Source organism: Cucurbita pepo, chromosome 6 (genome assembly GCF_057944985.1).
Source record: "Cucurbita pepo subsp. pepo isolate OVF chromosome 6, ASM5794498v1, whole genome shotgun sequence".
Lineage (NCBI taxonomy): Eukaryota > Viridiplantae > Streptophyta > Magnoliopsida > Cucurbitales > Cucurbitaceae > Cucurbita > Cucurbita pepo.
In genome coordinates this window covers 2,161,966-2,185,319 of record NC_141803.1, presented here as the reverse complement: position 1 = coordinate 2,185,319, position 23,354 = coordinate 2,161,966, and the positions used below count along the sequence as shown (strand labels likewise).

Below are 23,354 nucleotides of genomic sequence, written 5' to 3'. Positions count from 1 at the left end.
ATCTGGAAGCCGCTATTCTTCGATTCGAATAAGCCAAGTCCTTTCAGTCGGTTCATTTAGGTGGTCTTCCCTTATCTTTCCTAACGTTCGGAGTTGTTCCACTAATCCTATCGAAAAAGGGCGAGTTGAGTAAATTGATGGCCTTTCTTCTTTAGGGAAGGCACGGGACCCACCACTAAAAGAAAAACAGAGGTGCCCTCCTGCACACCAGGTGAAATCACATTATTTTCTACCGTAAGACATAGTCGAACGAGTGAGGAAATTAGGAGGGGACAATATCAACGCCCCCCAACCCACCGACGACTTGATACTGCATTACAAGCCAAGCAAACCTACACATATAGCATCTCGACATTGGTTGTAGGGTCTCGAAGCTAAAACTCGGAGAAGTTATGCCTCACTCGATGCTACGATTTGCCACTCTACCTTGCTATAAAAAATATCTATTATTTCACAAGTTTCAATAATTTTTTTAATTAAAAAATTGGATATATAATTTGATAAAAATAGTTTTCAATCATCAAAGGTTGATGAATAATATTTTTACTTTATTACCCTTTTCCTTTTTTACCCTTTTACTTTTTTACCCCTTCCTCTTCCAATGCTCCTTCTTTGCCAGACAAACTCTCCTTTCAACTCCACGGCTCCACCAGAACTCGACACGTGTGTTTCCTACGAGTGCTGGACCCACTGGAACAGAGCTTTTTTCCAGAAAAAGCACGCAGTGAATAAATCAACCGCCCGAAGAAGACCGGTCCAGTAGTAAAAGAATCTTGCGTTTACAGCCGTTGGATTTCATCGGGATCCACAAAACTGACAGACACGTGTCGGAATCAGACGTTTAAGATCGAGAATGAAGAAAGGCTGAGTCACGCAAAACGACAAACAAGGCAGTTCCGAAAAATGAATTATTAAATTATGTAAGTTTATTAATACAGTATGACGTGGCAACTTGTTTGATAGGGACTGAATGGACCACATAATTATTAGTTAACGGTTAAATAGACGCCGTTTATGTTCGATGGAAATCATTAACGTGGGAGAATGTTTTTTAAATTTTGTTTATAATATTAAATTTCAAATTTAATCTCTAAAATTTTAATTAAAAATATATATAATTTTAGGGGTAAAATTGTAATAAAGTGTTAGTATGAGGGCAAATTTGTGAATAAGCAAAAAAGGCCAATCACACAGTCATGGACCTTACTAAAATGGATGTTTCGTCCTCCCCACATTCTCCGCCACAGTTTACCAAAAGTGCAAATATAAAATATTTTAAAACATTAAAAAAATTAAAAAGAAAAATACGTAATATTTTATTTATTTATTTTTTTCTTAGTTTTCAAATTTACTTTTGAAAATATTTTAAAATTTAGATAATAAATAAATTATAGACGAGCTTGGTATTTATAAATTTAATTTAAAAAAAATTAAAAGTTTATAATTATATCATAAATAAATAAATAAATAAATAAATAAAAAGTTTGAGCCCAATAAATAAAATATATATTGTTAGGATGATGTTGTCCACCCTGAGTATAAGCTCTCTCTACTTTTGGCCACTTCTACAATGATATGATATTGTTCATTTTGAGTCTAAACTCTCATGGTTTTACTTTGGGTCATTTTGAGCATAAGCTCTCGTGGCTTTACTTTGGACAATATTGTCCACTTTGAGTAGAAGCTCTCATGGAATATTGTCCACTTTGAGCATAAGTTCTCATGTAATATTGTCCATTTGAGCATAAGCTCTCATGGCGTTGCTCTGGACAATATTGTCTACTTTGAGCATAAGCTCTCATGGCTCTATTTTGAGCTTCCGAGAAGGCCTTTGTATTAGTATTCTTTGATTATATAAACGCATGATCATTTCCGGGGTGAAACTTTTATCATCCACAATATATTACTGACGTGGAAATTAAAAAAAATAAAAAAAATAAAAAATTGAAGAGAGAAAAAAAGAGTGGTAATAATAATGCATTGAAAGACAATACTGTGGGCAAAATTAAAGTGGCTGCCATTCACTGCAAATGGCATTGTATTTGTAGAGAGAGAAAATCGTTGGGTTTTTTGTTTTCTTCCATTTTTCTAGAGAGAGAAAGTGGGAATGCTTGTGACTGAGCTGCCTTCGCTGATTTTGAGGCATCACTGAGAGAGAAAGAGAGATTGCAGAGCGAGTTTCAGTCATACCCATTCATACTTTCAATTTCTTCTTCTTCTTCTTTCTGCATTTTTTTTCAGGAAAGGAGGTTAGCTTTGCCCTTCCTTCCTTCTTCTATGGCGTTCTTTTCGTTTGTTTTGATGCATTTTGGAGTTTTTTTGTTGTTCTTCTTGATTTTTTCTTTTTTGTAATGAGATTTCTGCGATCGTTGTACTTGAGTTATCGCTGTTACTGCTTGTTCATTTGAGCTTTTGATGATTTGTTCGTTGTTTTGATCTCCGTTTTTGGATAATTTCGTCGATTTCGGACTGTTAGAACGCTCTCATTGGATACTTGATTTTCACTGGATCTTTCCGCAGATTAATGAACAGTCTAGAAACTTCTCTCCCTTTGATTCACAGATTTGTGTCTATTTTTCCATTTTATGTCTCATTATCAGATACCTCTTCCGTTTCCAACGCTAAATTGTAACTGCTGGTGCGTCCAACAAATTTTCTAACCAATTTTGTTTGTATATTATTTTCCTTGGATTCTTCTTTTTTTGGAAAAACATGATTGAGACGATTGTTTCCTTTATCATCATTCTGTCTGTTCTTTAGTTTGGTTAATTTTCCATTCAATCTCTTCTTCTTCTTCTTCTTCTTCTTCCAATGAAATGTCTCAGTTTGTTTACAGGAAACAAGCTTGGCCATTGCCAGAGTCCAGCATTTGCAGTGGTTGAAGATTGCTTCACAGAGAGATCAGTTCCACTTTTGAATCAGCTACAACAATGGCTGACTCTGGTTCTGAGTTGTGTCCTGTTCAGTCTGCTGTGTTGGGGCACAAATCCAAAGGCAGCCCTTTTTTCAGTGTCCCTGGTCTCTTTGTTGGCTTAAATTTCAAAGTAGCTTCGGATCATGATTCAGTCAAAAGTCCCACCTCTCCTTTAGAACTTAGGGTGTTTTCAAATCTTAGCAACTCAATAGGATCCCCTAAATCATCCTATGGCGGCCATAGAAGGAGCTGGGATTGTAGTAAAGTAGGATTAGGCATTATTGATTCTCTTGATGATGATAATAACCTATCTGCTAAACCTCTTGGATCATCTGAGAGTAAGAACATCATTTTTGGACCCCAAGTTAGAACCAAGACTCAGACCCCAAATCTTCACATTGATCCAGTTTTTCCCCAGGCAGGTCCTAGATCTTTGCCTAAAAATTGTCCCAACTTTCTACCATTGCAGTTCAAATCACTACGTGGTGGTAGCTCAGAGGTTTTCTTTGAAATTGGAGAACCATTAGAATTCAAGCCTTCAAAGAAGAGTGAGGCGTGTTCATTGGACTCGACCCGATTCGTCTCTGCATCTCGTGGTGGAAAAGGTCGCAGCTTCTTCCATTCTACAAATCCATTTGTGAAGAAAGTGATGACAAATGGTGATTCTGAGCCTCATGACAAAGTTTTGTCTGCAGATGTTTCAACCTTAGCATCTGTAACGCTACCTGTTTCCGGGTTCGTAGAGTCTCTTTCTGCAAGCCAGATCGAGCTCTCCGAGGATTATACTCGTGTAATATCCCATGGTGCCAATCCAAAATCCACTCACATTTTTGGTGACTGCATTTTAGAATGTCACTCTAATGATTTGAACAACTTGAACAAGAATGAGATGAATGAGATAGGATCTCCTCTCTCAGTTAGAAGCAGCCTGGACAATCCTTCTCCATGTCAACCAATTGATTTTCTGAGTTTTTGTTACTTTTGCAACAAAAAACTTGAAAGTGGGAAAGACATATACATATACAGGTTTGTCACAACCACATTATGCAGTGGCTTCATTATCTCTGCTTGAGACACTGTCGAATGTTTTGTTTCACAAAAAAACTAAACACCCTTTGTTTCGATAGGGGCGAGAAAGCGTTTTGCAGCGCTGACTGTCGCCATCAGGAGATTGTGAATGAAGAAGAATTCGAGAAGCCTGTCTGCGAAATCTTCGAACATTCTTCAGCATCCAGAGATGGCAAAGAAGAGTTTGAAACTCATGGCACCATTTTTGAATAAACAGGTTGGTGTCCTCCACGGCCACAGTGCCAATCGACAAATGCTGTTCGGTCGTCTGTTAACAGAAGAGCTGTTGTTATGGCAGCCATGGATGATCCTGTACATTGATGATGCATTTGTTTGATTTGCATTTCACTGTCAGGGTATGTTTTTCATCTTTTTTTTCTTCTGAAATTCACATAAATTTGGCAATTTTATTGTCAAGCCAAGCTAGTATGGCCTTGTAGAAGAGTTCATAGGGTAGAAGCCTCTGCTTTCATGGCTCCCCCATATTCTAATTTTCTGGCTTTGTATCTTTTTAATGGCCAGATATGATAAAAGACTTTGAAGCACTGAGCATCATATTTCTTTTCCCTCCAAATTAAACCACAAATAGAATACTCTTCCAAATTGTTGGTCACCTTGGTGGATCATATGTTCTCTGAAAATTAGAAAAGAATTTAGTGCTTGATGTTATAACATAAACATAAACAATCATTCATATCTTTCCATTTTTTTTCCAAAAAGTGCCTTTCTTCTTCTTTCCTTCTATAATGGCACCATCAAGTTGCTTAAAATTCTAGGAGAAAACTTAGAACTTATTGTCTTGTTCTCGAATTTAAGGATAGATTTGATTAGACACTTTTAAAAAATTTTCACATAGCAAGAACTACGAATCCCTTTCATTCGGGGGTAACGGAGGGATCTTCGAGCCTTTTTTTTACATACTTTTCTAAATCCTCCCTTCCCGAAAGCTCCGATCAATAGGATTTTCTTAATCCCCTCCCTTCCCGAAAGCTCCAATCAATGGGATTTTCTTAATCCTCCCTTCCCGAAAGCTCCGATCAATAGAATTTTCTTAATCCTCCCTTCCCGAAAGCTCCAATCAATGGGATTTTCTTAATCCTCCCTTCCCGAAAGCTCCAATCAATAGAATTTTCTTAATCCTCCCTTCCCGAAAGCTCCAATCAATAGGATTTTCTTAATCCTCCCTTTCCGAAAAGCGAATGTAAAATTCTTTTTCCTTTCTTCATAACCCAAATGTTCAAACACTAAATTTATATATATAATTAAATATAGGGTTTACCCATTTACCTTTTCATTTTTAATTAAAAAAAATGGATAGATTCAAACTTGAGATCTACCCCTAACTAGTTTGAGACTTTCAACCTACTTTTCTTTTCATAACTTTCATGATGTTTTTATTATAATTTAGTAAAAAATAAAATAAATTATTTAGAAAATTTCAAAAACACTTAGATGGGGTTTTAGAAAAAGAAAAACCCATTAAGAGTAATACTCATATAAAGTCACTTAAAAAGCACTTTTTTGAAAATTATTTCAAACTAGTCCCCATTTATCTTATAGTTTGCCATTTAGTCCATGGATTTTGGGTATATTTCTTTTTCATATATATATATATATATTTCTTTTTATGGTGTTGGTGTTGTCTCTTTCTGAGGTGCTTTCTTGTTTTCTCTATGTTTTTCATTTTTCTGTTGATTTTTGCCGTTCCCTTTTTGTAAGGTGAGAAAATTAATGAAAATGAAAAGGAAACCGCTTTTGTTTTTTTTTTTGTTTTCCTTTTTCGTGCTGCATAATTTGTATTTTTTTAAAAAAATTATATTCTATTCACAATATTTTATTAGGGGCTTTATTTTTTAATTACTGCAAATAATCCCTTGATTACCTCCAAAACTATTCCTCCAATAGAAAATTCCAAAACGTCTGTTAAAGGATTTTCATGGTTGTTTTATTCCCTTTTTTTAAATATTAAATTATTGCTAAATCCAAATGGCTTTATTAATTTTTTACACTTTTGCTTGCTTTTTCCCCCCTTTAAATTTTAAGTTGATTTTAATATTTTGACTATATTCTTAACATCGTTAGTCTTCAAACGATATGATGGTCATTGAGAAAAGCATATTAAAACTAAAAATATCGAAAAAAGCATATTAAAATTAAAGATATCGATGCAAGTTTCGTGGCGACTACCTATTTACCATATTCAAATTACAGTTGTCTAAGTACGTCGACCCGACCCTGACCCTCAAACTGCAACAATTTACTTTACTTACTTTCGATATTCCTATGGAACGTGTTTCGAGTCTCAAACCCGAGTTACTTTGGGCCTAAAGAAAGGGGAACATCCAATCATGGTTGAAGGTGGAAAAGCAAAAATGATGAAGCAAAACTTTAATTGGGAAGGAAAGAGGTTGTTTGTGGAGTGGAAACATGGAAGAGGGGAAAGAAGAAAGTGAGAAGGTTAGGCTTTTGTTGCTTTGGTCCCCTTTTCCAAATACCTTCCATTTGCATGTGCTCTCATCATTGCCCTTCCTATGCACCACATTACCCTTTTCTTTTGGCCATTTAACTTTCGAGATTCCTCAACAAAAGCTTGGACAAATTATGCTTGCAAAGGAAATATCAATCCATCAAATATATTACCGAAAACTTGACCTCATTCATGAATGCAACCCCTAGAATACAAACATGACATGGAACTTCAATTCAAGTTCTTCGATTAATTCGAACTTGAATTGGATCGAACCGAGAACTATCTTTCAAGCTTCTTAAAAAGTTATCAGCTCGATTCGTCTGCCGTTTTACTTATAAGTTAGTCATTAATCATCACGGAAAGGCTATTAATTCTGGAAAGCCAAATCAAATGCAATGCAATATTTTCATACTACGCGAGGGGGCAAATACAACAATACAGACACCAATAAATAGAATGATGTAGAAAGAAAGAGGTAGAACACAAGATATCAACCAAATAAAGGAAAAAAAAAAAAAAGGTGCGATGTTGTTGATTTCCTGAAGCAAAAGCAAAGGAAGCTGCAGAACACGTCGTCATCTTCTCCATCGCTCAAGAATGACGTGTGGCTTGAAGGTTCTTCAGGAGCTTAGATAGCTGGAGATGGAAGCATTTCAGGGCTGCAGGATGATAGGATGTGGCCTTCATATCCACATCTCTAGCCTCAGGTCTGTCTGGTGTTGTAGGACTTGCAATTCAAGCACTTCTGAGCCACAATATGATATTGCACATTCGACGTCTTACCGCAATCGTTGCAAAGAATCCAAACCTGTTCGAGTTGTAAAGTTCGTAAGCTTGGAGGATTAAAAGCTTACCCCCAAAGGTTATGATATATTCATACATTCTTAACACACTATCCATATACACTATTCTTAACACTTAATCCATATACACGCTAGCGAGATTATTTTGGTTCAAAACTACATAACAGCAGCCTTTTGAACACATAAGACTCCTAGTTTCTAGGGGGATATTATATTAAACTACCAATAAATAGCATCAGCAGATACGCTCTAATATAAACATTACCTATCAATGAAAAGAAAGTCGAAGTAAAAGTGAGGTGGGAGCTTTACCATTTTGTTCTGGTATGGCTCTGGAATGGGCGTGGCTGCAATTTCCCTATCAAATTTTTCCCACACCTTGGACATATCACAAACGGACTTGGAGCAGAGAGGGCAAGCAAATCTGTGGCAGAATCAATGTTATTAGAAAACTAAGTTCCACAAGTAAACAAGAACTCTGTATGAACACTTACTGAAAGTGATCTCTCATCTCCTTCAAGCAATTATGATGGATGGTGTGTCCACATGGCATTACCGTAACGTCATTGGTTGAATCAAATAGAAACTGCAATCCATTTGTTAAAAATGCGCATCATTACTTAGTGTAAGAATAGATAGCAAATGAAGAAGGGAAATGAGGGGGAAGCTTTACCTCAAAGCAAACAGGACAGTCATGGTGCATTGCTCCTTCAACGCAAGGATGGCTATTTTTTAAAATAATTGAATAGCAGCAACCTTCACGACAAGATTATATAAAAATCAGCATACACATTTGGTACAACTTTAATCAGTCCGTTTGCAGGATGCATCAGACAATCACGAATGACTTACCACACTTGTAGCAGTGGAAAAAGTTATCACGCCCCCCAATTCTGTCAAAACGTTCAAAATGGCATCAAATAATTGTGGGGACATAGGTAAAACTCCAAAGAAAACACATTCAATACAACCAAGTTTTTGGTTTTCATGTAAACATATGGAAACAGAGCAATATTATTCGATTAAGATAAATGGATTAGGATATCATACCTACAAATTCCACAGCCATTACAGTGATACTGCTTCTTAGATATCTACAAGAAAGGAAACAAATACCAAAATAAATATAAATAAGATGGTATGAAATTAAACCAAGTGGATAAAAAAAAATTGACTTCGTTAGTGCATAAGAAATGAGAGGTGTATACAAAATGGAAAACTGTGAATTGGTGCACGATATGGGAAACAAAGTGGGATGCCCAGTACTTACATCATCATCAAACAGCTTGCATGCCTCACAGAAATACTTCCCAAAGCACACACCGCAATTGATACATTCTTGGCGAACCTGTCGAATCAGAAACCAACAAAAATGTGAATCTAAAGCAAATGAGCACGAGAATTACTAACCAATTATACAAAATTTAAATAGTAAGATTACGCACACACCTCCTGTTCAGTTCCACAAAGTGAGCATATAACCTGAGAGAACAAAAGTATAGGTAAATTTGAAGAGATACTTCAACTCAGAAACTTCTGACAAGGTGAAGAGGTTGAACAAGATGGATAAGTGACCAGTGGGTAACTGTACCTGGTTGACTTCATGGCGTGGGATCTCATGTCTTTCTTTCTGATCAACACAAATACTATTCTGCAAGAGGAAATTAAAAAAGAAAAGGTTTACTAGTCAACTATATGATATGATGCTCAGAACCAGATCTAAGATCACGCTCAAAATGTAGTTTCTTGCCTTTATTTCATTATGGCAATGACGGCAATCAAAAATTTCATTACAACAGGGAGCTCTGATGCGGCACCTTCGCCTATAATGTGCACATCTGCAAAATGACATGTTCTGTGTTTCGGAATTGTACAAGAAAGACCTGAAACAGGGATAGAAAGCAAATTCTCAAGGACTTTACCCATATTGCATGTATCCCATCTCCATCAACTCTTGGGGGTCATTTGACTTTTCAAAGGGCAAAGCCTGAGAATCAAACTGCTCAGTTCTTGTCTCCATTCCTCTGCATGTCATTTGTTGATTTCCTTCTGTCCCAATCTGTTGATGCTCGGAGTAAGTTGCAACCTCTGCCATGGAAATATAATATCCTCCAATGCAAGACAATGGTTGAATCTGGGTAGAAGCTTAAAGCACCTGCATATAGGAATAAATTCAGCAATCATCCTAAAGCCAGAAAAGGCATGTTAATCACCGTCAAAAAGGCCATGACATTGTTGCTTTCTTCTATACAGCTGCAGACCACAGCACATCAGCAACAAATAATCCATGGAACGTTGTACAGCTCCAATCATCATAACTCCAAGAGGAGAGTTCAGTTCATCCAAAAAAGAAGAGTTATAGGAGACCCATATAATAACTACAACGCAGCACTGGGGAACCCCAGAGCCTCCAGCTTTGAATAGTGACCAATTGCAGATCATGATCACTTGATTTGTTGAAGACTCCGGATGCAATTCCCACTAAACTGGGTCAACCAGATGCATCAACCTATGGTAAAAGCAACACATACCCAATCAAATGTGTTCCAAAAATAACAACAAAAAAAAAAAGAAAAAAGGAAAAAAAAAAGCAAAGTATTTAATGGTTCTACTCGCTTAATGGTCCAAAAGGACATGCCTACCTCAAATTGAAAATCCGCATTCAGTTTCCGTCAAGAACTCAACTTACCCATCTATTATTTTCTCTCTGAAAGCCAATAGACTTTCCTTCATCACATGGTATTTTGCAATCATACGGTTCCTCCGTTCCCATAATACTGAGAACCAAACAACCAAGAAGAAGACAACTATTTTCCCAGATTAGCAAAAAGGTTTTTTTTCTTTTTTTTTTAACTCTTCTTGAAGGCGGCCATGGCCAGCAACTGACTGAATAATGAAAATTGTTCCGGAGGGCAAGGTGCAAGAGGAAGCTAAAGATTCATTGAAGAGAGATGGAGAATTGATAAAATGAGGGGGAACTGAACTCTTAGCTTCTAAGGTGAACGACACAATCTGTTGATCTTACAATTGGAGGAATAGATTATGTGCCCAAGGCTATCCCGCCAACCAAATATAACGCCCATGACTGCACCTACAGCTCTGGTAATCTCGCTAGCAGAGAGCCACCTAAAACTTTTATGATCTCTGAGAGTCTTGAGGATAATCAGGACTTCATCGGGAACACGTAGAAGAAGCACAAACACGTCCAGAACTCCAAAGATGCTACTAATACTCCAACGTCAAGCTTTCGAAAGGTTGCAGACACGAATCAAACATCCAACACCACTCAGAAGCATCTATCTAAACTTCATTTGTACTTGGTTATAATAACTCATCCAAGTCCACTGCAAAAGGGTGAAGTACGTCGATGGGACGATGTGGCTACCATCCCAGCTCCCTACTGCTCCTCATAATTAGATTTTTAAAATAAAAATAAACAAATAAATAAAAAGATCGTAGATTATATCACAAGCCCGGCAAACATTGTGGCTAGGGTTTTTACAAGTTGAGAGAAAGCCAGAGAATCCTGAATATTTGGTAAAGAACATCCAAATAAATAAACCACGGCTTGCTTCGTTTTGGACATCATCTCGCGTACTCAAGTAGTAGACCCTATGATTCTGTACAATTATCAAACAAAAACCACCATTCGCGTGTTCAACATGTAATTTAAAGCACCAATAGAGGGGTGAATGCCAAAATGTCACCACTGAATCTAAAACTTCTCTGACCTGACTTCCCACCCATCAAACCATGCAACAAACCATTTCAAAACCATTTCGATTGAAATTCAACATCATAGGAACAGCTTCCATGAATATTATACTACGTAGCAATGAGCATCTTAAGAAACGTGTCTTACGTTTTTGGGTTGGAGAGCCAAGGGGGAGACTCAAAAAGGCTGCAAAATAGATACTATCTCCCTAACTAAGAAGATAAGCATCTTAAACATAACACTTAAAACATGGAAGACGAAGTCAAAACCTCAAAATTGTGATCAAGGATGTAACATCCATTCATGAGCACTACTCAGTTCAACAACTTCAAAAACGGACGTCAAAGTCTTCAATACTGCAGGAGGCAAGGAATTTTAACAGACATCTAGCTCTTAGTTTCTATAAACAAAACCCTAACCGAAAAGCATTTCAACACACAATCAAAATGTACTCTAGAAATACAAAAACTTCAGACCAAGATATATCATCAAATCGAAACATCGCTCAATCCATCAACTTCAGCAACACCTAGCTGCAAGAGAAACCTCAGACAAAACTAGGGAACGAACATCCCCAGAGCCATTAATCGCAGAGAACCAAACAGCCTAGTGCGCACCCAAAAAATTGCAAGGAGAAATTTGACTTCATTATCGCAAGCAAAAAAAATTATAGAAAATTTGGGACCATATACCTCCACAATTGTAGTTGCCGAGGGAACAAGAACACAATCGAGAACCACTCACAACAAGTTGAACTAAACCAGAAGGTATAAGATCCCAAATCCCCATCTATTTCGCGATAAAATCATCAAAGAAACCAAACAAAAAATTCAAGCCAGAAAGCAAATGCACATCACATTTGCCGAAGAAAGAAGACAAGATAAAACTAAAATCCACCGTTCCACCAAAAGATGATCAAAAACAAGAATTACAAACTACAGAAAAACCACAGAAAATTATCTAAATAGAATAACGAACTTCGTTCAGTCGGCGAACACACAAGCTTGCAGATGCGAACCCGAATACCAAAAACAGCTACGAAAAGAGATCGAACACAAAAATCGAAGCACCGAACAGCCGAGAAACTCGATGAGTTCAAGAACCAGATGAGAAATGAAGACGAGAAAGACAAGAATCCGAAGGTGTGTGAGGTACAGTTCAAAGAGAAACGGTATTTATAGTAAAGGCGAGGGCGCGGTTTCCAGAGGCTTCGCAACGCGCGTTTCTCAAAGAACGACAGCGATACGGTGGAGTTTCGGGTGTCGCCATCCCCCTTATGGCCAGCGCATGAATTTCCTCTTCTACCCCTCTTTTGAATTATCTTCAATACTGCATTTTTTTAATTTATAAATTAAATATACCATAAATTTTTAACTCAAAATAATTTTAAAAAATAATAATAATAAATAATTAGCTTATTAGATATAAATTTAAATTTTATGTCCATATTAGCCTTAAAGTTTAATTTTTTTTGTTTAATAAATTTATAAAATTTTAAAAATATAATAATTCAATTACTAAATTTTTAGTTATTTTAGCTAATTTTTCCTTTTTGGAGCAAGTTTTATAGCTGTGTTTGAATGTGTGTGTTTTTTTGGACCAAATTTATAGCTGTAAAGAACAAAAGCCATGTTTCTCAAAGATTCCGATGCTTCTACATCAATACAATTTTCTTTATTTCATACTAATTTTATGGATTTTTAAAAATATTAAAAAAGGGTAAATATATAAATATTTTCTTCAAATATATATACAAATATATAAATGACACTGAAATTTATGTTTATAATTTCCACTAGTGACAACAAAAAAATTAATTAATAATTTATTTTGACCATTGAGTAAATTAGTTTTATTTCCCAAGAAGATCGAATTTTCCAATTTCTTTTAGGAATTATTCAAAATTGGCGGAAGATTCTAAAATTATCTTTTTGAAATTAAATAAATTAGAAAAATATAGATAGTACAATCAAATAAGTACGACACCCTTTTTTTTTTTTCATATAGTAAAAAAAAAAAAGAAACTGAAATTAGTGGATTCATTTATTTAATACAATTTATTACAAAAAAAAATTGGAAAATAAAATAGGATATAATCAAATAGAACACTATTATGATATTGTTAATTTTTTTTTTTTTAATATTTCAATAATATGATTTTGTAAAAATGTTTAGTAGATTAAAAAAACTATAAAATGAAAAAAGAAGAAATTTAAAAATTAGATGAATAAAATAAAAATCAACGGTAAGGGAGGAAAAATCAAAAGAGAGGGAATCTAGGGAAATAAGAACATAGATGAATGGATTACAGTTGTAATTTATTTTTCTTTTTTCTTTTTTTTTTTTCCGAAAATTCAAAATTGTCGGTTATCTTGAAGCGTGTTTGATTCTAGAAGCCAAACACCAGGTCACGGAGATTCAGTTTCGACGGTTCAGATTTAAAGTGGCGGGTGGAGTGGGAAGTGAAGCGTCGTTTTTTGTGTGCCACGTGTCAAGATGAAAATTATAAAAGAAATGACGTGGACGGATGACCGTGAATATAATAATAATAATAATAATAATAAAGAGTTTTGGATAAGTGTTTGGGGGAAAAACCAGGAGGAAGGTGTCTCACGTAATCATGAGTTTTATTTTATTTTATTTTTAACAAATTATTTTGATGTTTATCGGAACAGACAAGGAAGAAAAGAATGGGATGGGGATGGGACTCATCTTTGCCACGTCTATATTTGTTTTTATTTTTAATAAATTATAAATTAAATATATAATCTTAACCCTAATCATGCCATTTTTCAACTAGAAGGTTATTAATCTAGTTTACATTATTATTTGTTTTGTCTGATATTCTCCTACGACATGACCATATTACATATTTACTGTTTCTAAGAGTGAAGACTATTATCTTCACAAACTCGAGTCTTTCAACATGATTTCTCGTCGTTTTCAAGACTGAAAACTATTATCCCACAAATTCGAATCCTTTCAACCTTCTTCTTAGAAAAAATATCAAGAGATCATTCAATACAACATGGCTGAACAAGCTTAACTATGAAATTCTTGTGGTTGAGCCACCAAAAAGAAATATGTATCTTTTTGGCATAAATATGAACTTTTTAAGCCTTGCTCAACAACTATATTATAATAGTCTAAGAAATCGTTAGCAGATATTGTTTGCTTTAACCCGTTACGTATTGTCGTCAGCCTCATAATTCTATAACGTCTCTGCTAAAGAGATGTTTCTAGGAATGTTTGTTTCTAGGAATGTTTGTTTCTAGGAATGTTTCATCCCCTCTCCAACAGATATGGGATCTCACAATCCACCCCCCTGAGGGGCCAACATCGCTAACACACCGCCCAGTGACTAGCTCTAATACCATTTGTAACCGTCCAAGCTCATGTCCGCTTTGGCCTGTTACGTATTATCATCAACCTCACGATTTTACAATGTGTTTATTAGGGAGAGGTTTTACACCCTTACAAGAAATGTTTCGTTTCTCTTTCTAATCGACATGAGATCCCATACATATACATACTTACTTAAGATCACTCTCATTTCGATATCGTTCATTCAATAACGGACAATGGACTCCGGTTGAGGGGATAAGAAATGATCTTCCCCTTAAAAATGATTAATCCTTAGGCAATTCAAAACTTCCTTTTGTAAAAATGGGAGGAAGCTGGATAAGAGCAGCCACCCAGACTAGTAGAAGCCCACTCAGCCATCACTATACTAGCCCCAGTGCACAACATATGGATACGATAAGGATACCGAACCCACTTTTAAGGTCATTTTCAAAGCAAAAAATGGAATAAAACGTTCACATGTTTACACATATTACTTACATTATGAGGAGTCATGGACGTGGGCGTGCACGAATAATCCAAAAAGATGCATAGCTTTTTCATCCATTCTTTGTGCTCCCTTGAGTACAAGAACTAAATCTTATGGGAAGATTTGGGGAAATTTTGGATTCCATAAAAAGTGGATAATTTTCTTTTTTTAATTCCAGGGGAAACTAACCCAATACTTTATCTTTCCTTTTTCGGCTGATAACGACTAGTCTTCACAACCTAATAGATTTCATCCTTGTTTACAACAAAATTCAGTACAAATCTGCTCAAACTACGCTTCTGTTTAGGTCGTTTATGATAAATATTTGTTTAGTAGTTTTTAAGAATTATATTTGTTTTCTTATAATATCTTTGTTGAAGCTGTGAAAACCTCTTTCTACCTCTTTCTAGTAGATGCGTTTTAAAACCGTGAGGTGGGCGACTATACGTAACGGGCTAAAACGGACAAGGTGGACTTAGGCTAGGCTATTACAAATGGTATCATAGCTGGACACTGGGCGGTCTGCTAGCGAGGACTCTGGGCTCTCAAGGGAGTGGATTGTGAGATCTGACATTAGTTGGAGAGGGAAACAAAGCATTCCTTGATAGGATATGGAAACCTCTCCCTAGTAAACACGTTTTAAAACCCGTGAGTCTGATGGCAACCATATCTACTCATTAGCAAGAAGAATTCTCAAAAACCCAAGAGATTTCAATTCCAAAATATCAATAAATTGAAAACAAAATGACAAGAAGGAATAGAATGAATGTAAGTTTAGGATAGAAGAATCAACAGACTGTAAGCAAAGGGATTTTGTGATCAAATCGCCACCCCAGAAAGTTGTTGAGATAAGCAGAAAAGATGGATGGTAAAAATTGAAGCAAAAAGAAGGGGGCGTAAAGAGTAGGAATATTCTTAGGAAATATCACAGCAACAAAAAGGTGGCTAAAGGACACGAGGAAGCAAGTTAAGCCAACTGTCCTACTATTCTCAGCCATGAGGAACGGTTAAAAATCTCCAGAAACGTTAAAGAACTGTTGGGCCCTCCACGCACATCCCATCCATAAATAGTATCTTCTTCAGTTACACAAGGTGATTCAAACTAGCAACATATTATGATGGTAAAGTTTTTTACTTTTTCTTTTGGCCACAGATTCGGATTAGGTTGAGGTAAAACCAATCCATATAAGTGATTTACTATTCTAAAAGTCAATCTTCGAGCACTAATCTATAATGTTTGAAAAAAAAAAACAGAGATTCAAACTAACGACTCATGATAAACCTTATCAATCCTTAAGAAATCATAATGATGATGGAATAATTCAGATAATATTGGTTTGGGTATCTATCATTAAAAAATTGAAATGATGAGATTCATTAAGATCAAAAGAATCAGTAGAATAGAAAGAAGTCACTGACCTGAAAAAGATGTTGCCACAGTGACACACGTATGCTTTAACATCCAGCGTCCTTCAACTGTCATGAACTCGGAAATGGTAGCCTCCACAGTGCAATGCGTTTCCCTCACGATCGTCACTTAGTATCCTGCAAAATTTGAGCATGCCACCTATACAAGAAGAATGAAACTTTTAAGTGATAGCAGTGAATTTGACTGAACCCTTAATCATGCCATAAGAGATCAAACATAGGGTGGTTTTTATAACCTTAAGTTTCACTTTTCTATATCAAAATCTAGAGGTTTGGCTTTAACCGAAGAAAATTAAGATATGGAATGTAACAGCCTAAATACATCTACTAGAGAGAGATTTCTACACCCATATAACGAATATTTCGTTCCTCTATCTAACCGATATGGGATCTCACAATATACCCCCCTTCGGGATCCAACGTCCTCGCTGGCACTTGTTACTCTCTCCAATCAATGTGGGATCTAACAATCCGCACACTTAACTATGGAGTTTTGATGGGATCCGATGCATTAGTTCTGGTATGTTAAGGGTGTGAAAACCTTTCCTTAGCAGAAGCGTTTTAAAAAACCTTAAGAGGAAGTCCGAAAGGGAAAGCTCAAAAAGAACAATATCTTTTAGCGGTAAGCTTGAACTACCTGAAACAATTTTGATGCATAGAATATGGGTTTTTCAGTAAGATTTGGGACCAGTAGGCTATATATTTGATATCAATTAGGTGGGGTTTAAGTGCATAAATCTTTGCCCTACTTCTTGATGCTTTCCCAAAAGCTAAGTTCAGTCCCCCACTTGGTTTTTTCAGCTTCATAAATCTTCTTTTCCTTGACAGCTCCTTCCTCTCCCTAGCTAAGAAGCAAGGAAAAGAGAAGCCACTTGTAAATTCTTTTCACTTTTCCAGCATAAAAATTTCAGGAATATTTTCTCAACTGTGATACGAAATGAATTTCTTTTACCATTCTCATTACCACCTTTCTCACGCTTGTTTGCCTCATCGTAGCTCAAAAATTATCCTTCATAAACAAAGCAAGCTTGCAGGTTCACAGTCTGAGCACTTGCCCTATAAGCTTGGAGAAAAGCCATTATCTCAAACCTGCTAAACATAACTGCCAATTGGGTAGGATGCAATATGTGCTACTGTACAGGTGCGTTTGCTTCAAAGCTCTTGATGACCCTTGAATCCTATATGTTGAGGGCATTGATCTAAACCATGGAAACATTACTGGATATCTTCCTGAAGAGCTACACCTTCTATCTGATATGCCATTTTCCACAATTTTTAAATCAGTTTTGCTATCAAGTTCTAAACAGATTCCAAAAACAACTGGTTTGCAGGGAAATTTCCTTGTGATGTTCTAAATTTCCCAAGTCATAAATATCTTGGCCTGCAGTTCAATGAGTTTGAAGGTGAGTACGCCAATTTCATTTTTGACAAAGAACTCCATTACAATTTTTATCCACCATAATCGATTTGCCTTCGTACTGCCTGATTATTTAAAAACTCACCAGTTTCTGTGATTGTTCTTGCCAATAAGTTTCGTGGATGTCTTGCCATGTCAAGTACACCGAGTGAAGAAACCGCAATGAACAATAGTATCTAATGAAAGCGTTTCTTTATAATCTTGGCTATCAGTTTCCGAAGTCCCATGGGAAAATGCCGAGCTTGGAAACGCTCAATGTGACACATAATAACCTGTCTGCAAGCTTCTCAAGCTGCAGAAATTTAGTATACAATACAAACTTTTCACTGGGCAAGCCACGGGAATTGTTTGTGAGCAAAGCCAAAGCAATCAACTTTGCAATGTAAAGTATTTCTGTCCAGGCCTGTTGATCACAATTTCTTGTAAACCGCTTGCAGCCCCTCTTCCTTCATCTTCACCATCTCCTTCCCCACTCGTTAGGATTCACGAACCTCCAAAATGCCTTATACAATGGTATGATATTGTCCATTTTGAGCATAAATTCTCGTGGCTTTGGTTTTGGTTTCCTCAAAAGCCTCATATCAATGGAGATCTATTCCTTATTTATAAACCCATGATCAACCTCTTAATTAGCCAACGTGGGACTACCTTCCAACAATCCTCGACACCATCATCACCTCCATAACTTCAATATTACCGTCACCGCCATCAGTATCACATTACCATCCCCACCTCTAGCAAAAGTGAAACAGCTTTAATGCAAAACCAAATGTGGACCTATAAACAGTAGACAGAAATTTCAGTGGCAACATGATATATGTCTACCACTGATTCATAGAGAAAAGTTGTTGATTGCCTCTCTACGTTTCCTCACCTCATCAACAGAGTGGCCATCCTTCAGACCCTATCAGCTGCATTTCATCCATCTGAAACTCTCAGATCCTTGCCAACGTAGAACTCATATTATGGCTAAGCCTTTTCTACCAGCCCATATCTGATAGAACAAACAAAATTATTCATAGTTTTTATGACAAAAGTTAAATAAATAGTTACTAAACAATGAAACTGATACAAAACTTGCATTGAAAATTTCAGGATCAGAGAAGAGAACATTATCTTCCATCTGGGAATCAGTATCAAGATGTATAAGCTGTAGCAAGCCACCATCTGACAAATCCTTCGAGCCTTCTGCTTCTTGTTGTATGTCAGTAAATGTAATCAATGGTAAAAAATAACAGGGTTGTGCTGACAGTTTGTCCCATGATCCTGATAAACTTGAGAAGCCAACAATGGTCTTGCAGCTTGCTGCCTTTTACATATCAGTGAGACCTTGATGACATGTTTACAGAGATTTCCCATCCTTGACCAAGAACAATCACATAAAGAGAACTCTGAACCAGGATCCCAAATTGTATATTCCAGATTTCTTTTTGACTGAGATATTACTTTTGCAAACTGAAGATTTGACTCATCTAGCATAACATCTACATCTGGGATGTGTAATGCCTTGTTCCATGCATTAGTTAAGATGGATTTATCTCTGAAATTCCCAAAATATCCGTTCACTAGACAGTATTGGTCTAACCAATATGAGGAGTGAAACTGAGTTGTAAGAGTGTGGATCAGCCAGTCAACTCTTGACAGGGAACTGTTGTTTTGCTCTTTGAAAAGCTTGGATTTTAATCTAATGTGGTATGATTCAATCGCCGCATTAGCCTCCAAAGTGGAAACAGGTAGCGACCGTATACTGTTTATCCACAATTCTACAAGACATGAAACCATGTAAGATCAATAATTCAGGATGAGAATGAGGCATATCCAAAATCACCTAAACAACATTTGTCGTTTAAATAACTACTTTTAAGACGATCGCATTAGCATGAGGCTTACACGTGTTAACATCAATCATAAATATTTTGATATCAAAGATTAAATTACAGCATGCATGTTTATAAGGTAAAACTAAAATGAAAGTAGAAATGAATTACATGGAATAACTAAAATAAAAATAAATTACTAAAAGATGATAGTCATGGTGTTGCAATAACCAACTTCAATAAGAAACTACCTATGTCAGGCAACCACGTATTTGTAAGATAATCAACAAAAGCACACTGATCAGCAAATATTTCCTTGAATTGCTCCATTGCATCTGCAAAACATAACCCAATCCTAGTGCAATACAAAACTTTCCCTAATTGCTTAAGCATCTTTCTTTGTACATCCAAATTAGAACACTTTTTAAGAAGATTCCTCATCCAATTGCGACGAACATGCCATATGCATAATAGAACCCGACACTGAAAAGCCTCCCTGCAAATAACCATGACATCAACGCTCAGACATGATTGTTTAAACGGTTGAACCTATATATAAGGAAAATCCAGAATTAACCTTATAATAGAAACCTCAAAAGAAGGATTGTCTAATAAAAAGGAACCAATTCTCCATTTGGGATCCTTCGCACGAAGTCTTTCAGCTAGCAATCCAAGCCATTTACGAATGTCTTGATCAGAAAAAGAGGATGCAATGATCCAAGCAACGGGAATGGCGTTTTGGGATGAGTCAAAAACAAGTAAACTACATAGTGGAAGCTGCCAAGAGATGTTTAAAAAATTATGGATAATGTAATGCTATTTCTATTCAAGCATGAGACAGCAACTTAAAAAACCTGTCGCATCACTTTCTTATCATATCATGCAGGCTCTGTAAGCCAATAAGTCATAATAGTCAATTAATTCATCAAGCCAAAAAGGAATAGAAACATCTAGCACACGGAGAGCACGAGAAGGCATCTCACAATTCATAATGACATGACACATTCGAAATAAACAGTACCCGTAGTTTCTTTGATCCAAATGTTGAATGGGAAGCAACAGAGCCATTACGACCATAACGCAACATCTGTTGTAGCTGCCAATCTGTCTGTATGCCCAAGACAAAAGGCTCACAATCACTACGCTCTTGAAAGAAGAAAATGATTTTCTTATTTCGTTGCACCCATATCTTCACACTACAATCATCATTTGGATGAAGCTCATGTGAAGAATTACGAATAGCTCTTTCCATGTTACGGACATCATTACGAGAAAGAAAATCATCACGAGTTCGGGGTCCCCCTTGCCTCTGTACAACCTCTGTATGGTGCTGAACAATATTGTCTATAGATATTCCTTCATACAGCATGGACATAATCTTTTGACGTAATTCCGCAGAAATTCTCAGCGCATACATAGTTCTTGTCCCAACAGCATCATGGTCAAGTATCCCATGGCAAGGAGCTCCTGACTTATCAATATGCTTTCTTTGGTTATAGATGATGAGAGCAAGATGTGGCTGTGTATATAAGCGCTTAACAGTAAAGTGGCAGAGGCAACCTCTCATCATGTGACGTCTTCCTGGTCTGCTGCTCTTCCCAGATGCAGGTTTGATGATTGAGCTACGCCTAACACCAACGTCACTTGCTCGGTAATCTTCTGGACCATAAGAACACCAATACCTGATCATGTTACATTTAAGTATATAAAAGGTCAGGCACTTAAGTAAAATAAAGTATTGCAGCTAGCTTTATCCAAATAATTGTTGGAGATCATCATTGTCATAATATTCTGGTCCCATGTAATTATCCACTTCTTTTGATGTTTTACAGATTAATTACATGGGAAACATTATCTTCAGACACATAAAAAAAAAAGTGGATAATTAAAAAACAACATACAATATATATTCGAGATAACCATCGACCCTTGGTTTGCTGACACTCCCTGCAGTTCTTTTCCTTCTTGATTCAATGCGAAAACGAGAAGGACATTCTGCATTGGAAGATTCTCCTTTTACGAAATCCTCAACTCTAGAAAATGGAACTAGAGCAATATCAGCACCACCTTGACGACCACCTTCTATTTTTTCCCACATGATATGAGCAGCAGAGAACTCCAAGCATATTGGATCTTGCACTGGAAGTTTGAGAATGTCCTCCGTTCTCGGCATCTATGGTGCAAAATTAGAAAAGTCAATAATGACTCCAATTTCATACGAAGTCCTACAATAAGCAGCTGAATAACCCTTCTTTCTTCTTCAAAATCATAAAATAAAAACAGCAACAAGCAGCCAGGTTGCCTCTCTTTTCTGTATTTTTCTAAGGGATCCATGAAGGAATTAGACAAAGAAGGGATCCACTCTTAACTCTTCAAAGTTCAGCTGCTTACTCTGTTTCATAGATCACTGACAAGAAGATAAAAAATAAAAAAATAAAAGAGAAAATCCTGATTTTCCATCCCAATAAAAGTTCACGAAACTTATATCCAAAATTGATATTCCTGATCATCAAGACAGGCACGACACAAACATGAGTTACTGCAGAGACATCACAGTGAAAGACTGAAACAAAGGACTAGAGTCTATTGCAGCAACAAACGACACAAACATGGCACAGAAACGCTAGATCAAGCTCAACAAAGCCAATTTGAATGGAACAGAATATATTCCATGCGCTACACTACGAAATCCAAAAAATTATATACTATTTTGAACAAAGCAACAGTTACAGTAAAGAAAGAGATGAACCAGGCACGAGTAGAAATACTAGGACGAAGCTCAATAAAGCCAATTTGAATTGAACAAATTATACTCCATGCGCTACACTATGAAATCCAAAAAATTATATACTATTGTGAGCAAAACAACAATTACAGTAAAGAAAGAGATAAACCAGGCACGCATAGAAACAGCTAGATGAAGCTCAACAAAGCCAATTTGAGTTTAACAAATTATACTCCATGCGCTACACTATGAAATCCAAAAAAACTATATACTATTGTGAACAAAGCAGCAGTTACAGTAAGGATATATATAGAGAGAGAGAGAAAGAGAGATAAACCAGATGAGTTTCAAAAGGGAAAAACCACCTTATAATTTGTCGATTTAAGTGGACAGTGATGGCAGTCCAATTTTCCGATCGAAGTTTCGAAGTTCTGCCATTATCGAGTAACTGAGAGCTGCTATGGTGATTGATCAGGCAGCGCTAGTAATCAAATCGCCTTCGATCACTCGAAATGTCTCCTTGAAAGCGAATTCTATGGCGGGAAAGGCGTACGATATCTATGGTTTGGTAAGCCAGAGTAAATGGTGGCTGACAAACATGGCAGTGTATTTTATCAGCTTTTATCGGGAAAATAAGTGCGGTTTATTTATTTATTTATTTATTTATTTATTATTATTATTATTATTATTATTATTTATTATTATTTGAAGTTTCGGTTTACTGGGCTGACGTTCCCGAACGAACTGCCGCCATTTTTTTCAGGGGAGCCCCGCTACTACTTTTTTTTCTTTTTTTTTAAATGTTTTTTTTTAAATATAATTTTGGTCTTATAAATTTTATTTCTTTTTATATTTATATTATTTTAATTTTTATATTTTCAATAAACTTTAAAATTAATTATTAAAGATACTTGGTATTCTAAAAAAAAAATTATGAAAACATATTTACATGATATTTTTTTTAACTAAATAGGATAAAAATTAACTTGTAAATGCTAAATTTGAGATTTATTAAAAATATTAATACAAAATTTAAAATCTTTCAATATTCACACGATTAATTTACTATTATTATTGATATTTTTGGTGTTCAATTAATATTGTATTTATTCTATTGTATTATATTATTTCATTGTTATTAGATTTTCAATTATCCTTATTTAAC

At 36.0% G+C, this 23,354-nt stretch overlaps 2 protein-coding genes, 1 non-coding gene and 1 pseudogene across 6 annotated transcripts; 2 read left to right on the top strand and 2 right to left on the bottom strand.

Moving 5' to 3' along the window:
* The first annotated feature begins 2,001 nt into the window (after nt 1-2,001).
* LOC111797551 (FCS-Like Zinc finger 10) lies at nt 2,002-4,537 on the top strand. Of its 2 annotated transcripts, none has more exons than XM_023680593.2 (3): nt 2,002-2,249; nt 2,837-3,940; nt 4,042-4,537. In XM_023680593.2, exons 2-3 carry the CDS (start codon nt 2,931-2,933, stop codon nt 4,193-4,195), a joined length of 1,164 nt encoding a protein of 387 aa, XP_023536361.2. In that variant the 5' UTR covers nt 2,002-2,249; nt 2,837-2,930; the 3' UTR covers nt 4,196-4,537. The 2 variants fall into 2 exon arrangements, with proteins under 2 accessions (XP_023536361.2, XP_023536362.2); XM_023680594.2 differs by having other exon boundaries at nt 2,826-3,940.
* Nucleotides 4,538-6,838: 2,301 nt separating this feature from the next.
* Nucleotides 6,839-12,112, bottom strand: LOC111797550 (putative E3 ubiquitin-protein ligase RZFP34). 3 transcript variants are annotated; one of them, XM_087125019.1, is made up of 13 exons: nt 9,898-12,112; nt 9,487-9,764; nt 9,178-9,410; nt 9,006-9,093; nt 8,847-8,906; nt 8,705-8,737; nt 8,526-8,603; nt 8,306-8,349; nt 8,108-8,148; nt 7,929-8,011; nt 7,750-7,841; nt 7,568-7,679; nt 6,839-7,260 (listed from the first exon to the last, which is right to left on the bottom strand). In XM_087125019.1, the coding sequence occupies exons 3-13, from the start codon at nt 9,348-9,350 to the stop codon at nt 7,156-7,158; spliced, it is 909 nt and encodes a 302-aa protein (XP_086981145.1). In that variant the 5' UTR covers nt 9,351-9,410; nt 9,487-9,764; nt 9,898-12,112; the 3' UTR covers nt 6,839-7,155. The 3 variants fall into 3 exon arrangements, with proteins under 3 accessions (XP_086981145.1, XP_086981144.1, XP_023536360.2); XM_087125018.1 differs by having other exon boundaries at nt 9,178-9,764; XM_023680592.2 differs by lacking the exon at nt 9,487-9,764 and having other exon boundaries at nt 11,949-12,109.
* On the bottom strand, nt 10,174-22,796 carry LOC111797547 (uncharacterized). Its single transcript, XR_015421524.1, has 10 exons — nt 22,555-22,796; nt 21,366-21,637; nt 20,486-21,146; nt 20,042-20,241; nt 19,716-19,960; nt 18,725-19,410; nt 18,522-18,641; nt 17,183-18,381; nt 16,222-16,369; nt 10,174-12,299 (listed from the first exon to the last, which is right to left on the bottom strand). It is a non-coding gene; the product is annotated as an uncharacterized LOC111797547 (transcript).
* LOC147792162 (leucine-rich repeat extensin-like protein 3) lies at nt 17,168-17,827 on the top strand (annotated as a pseudogene).
* Nucleotides 22,797-23,354: the final 558 nt, after the last annotated feature.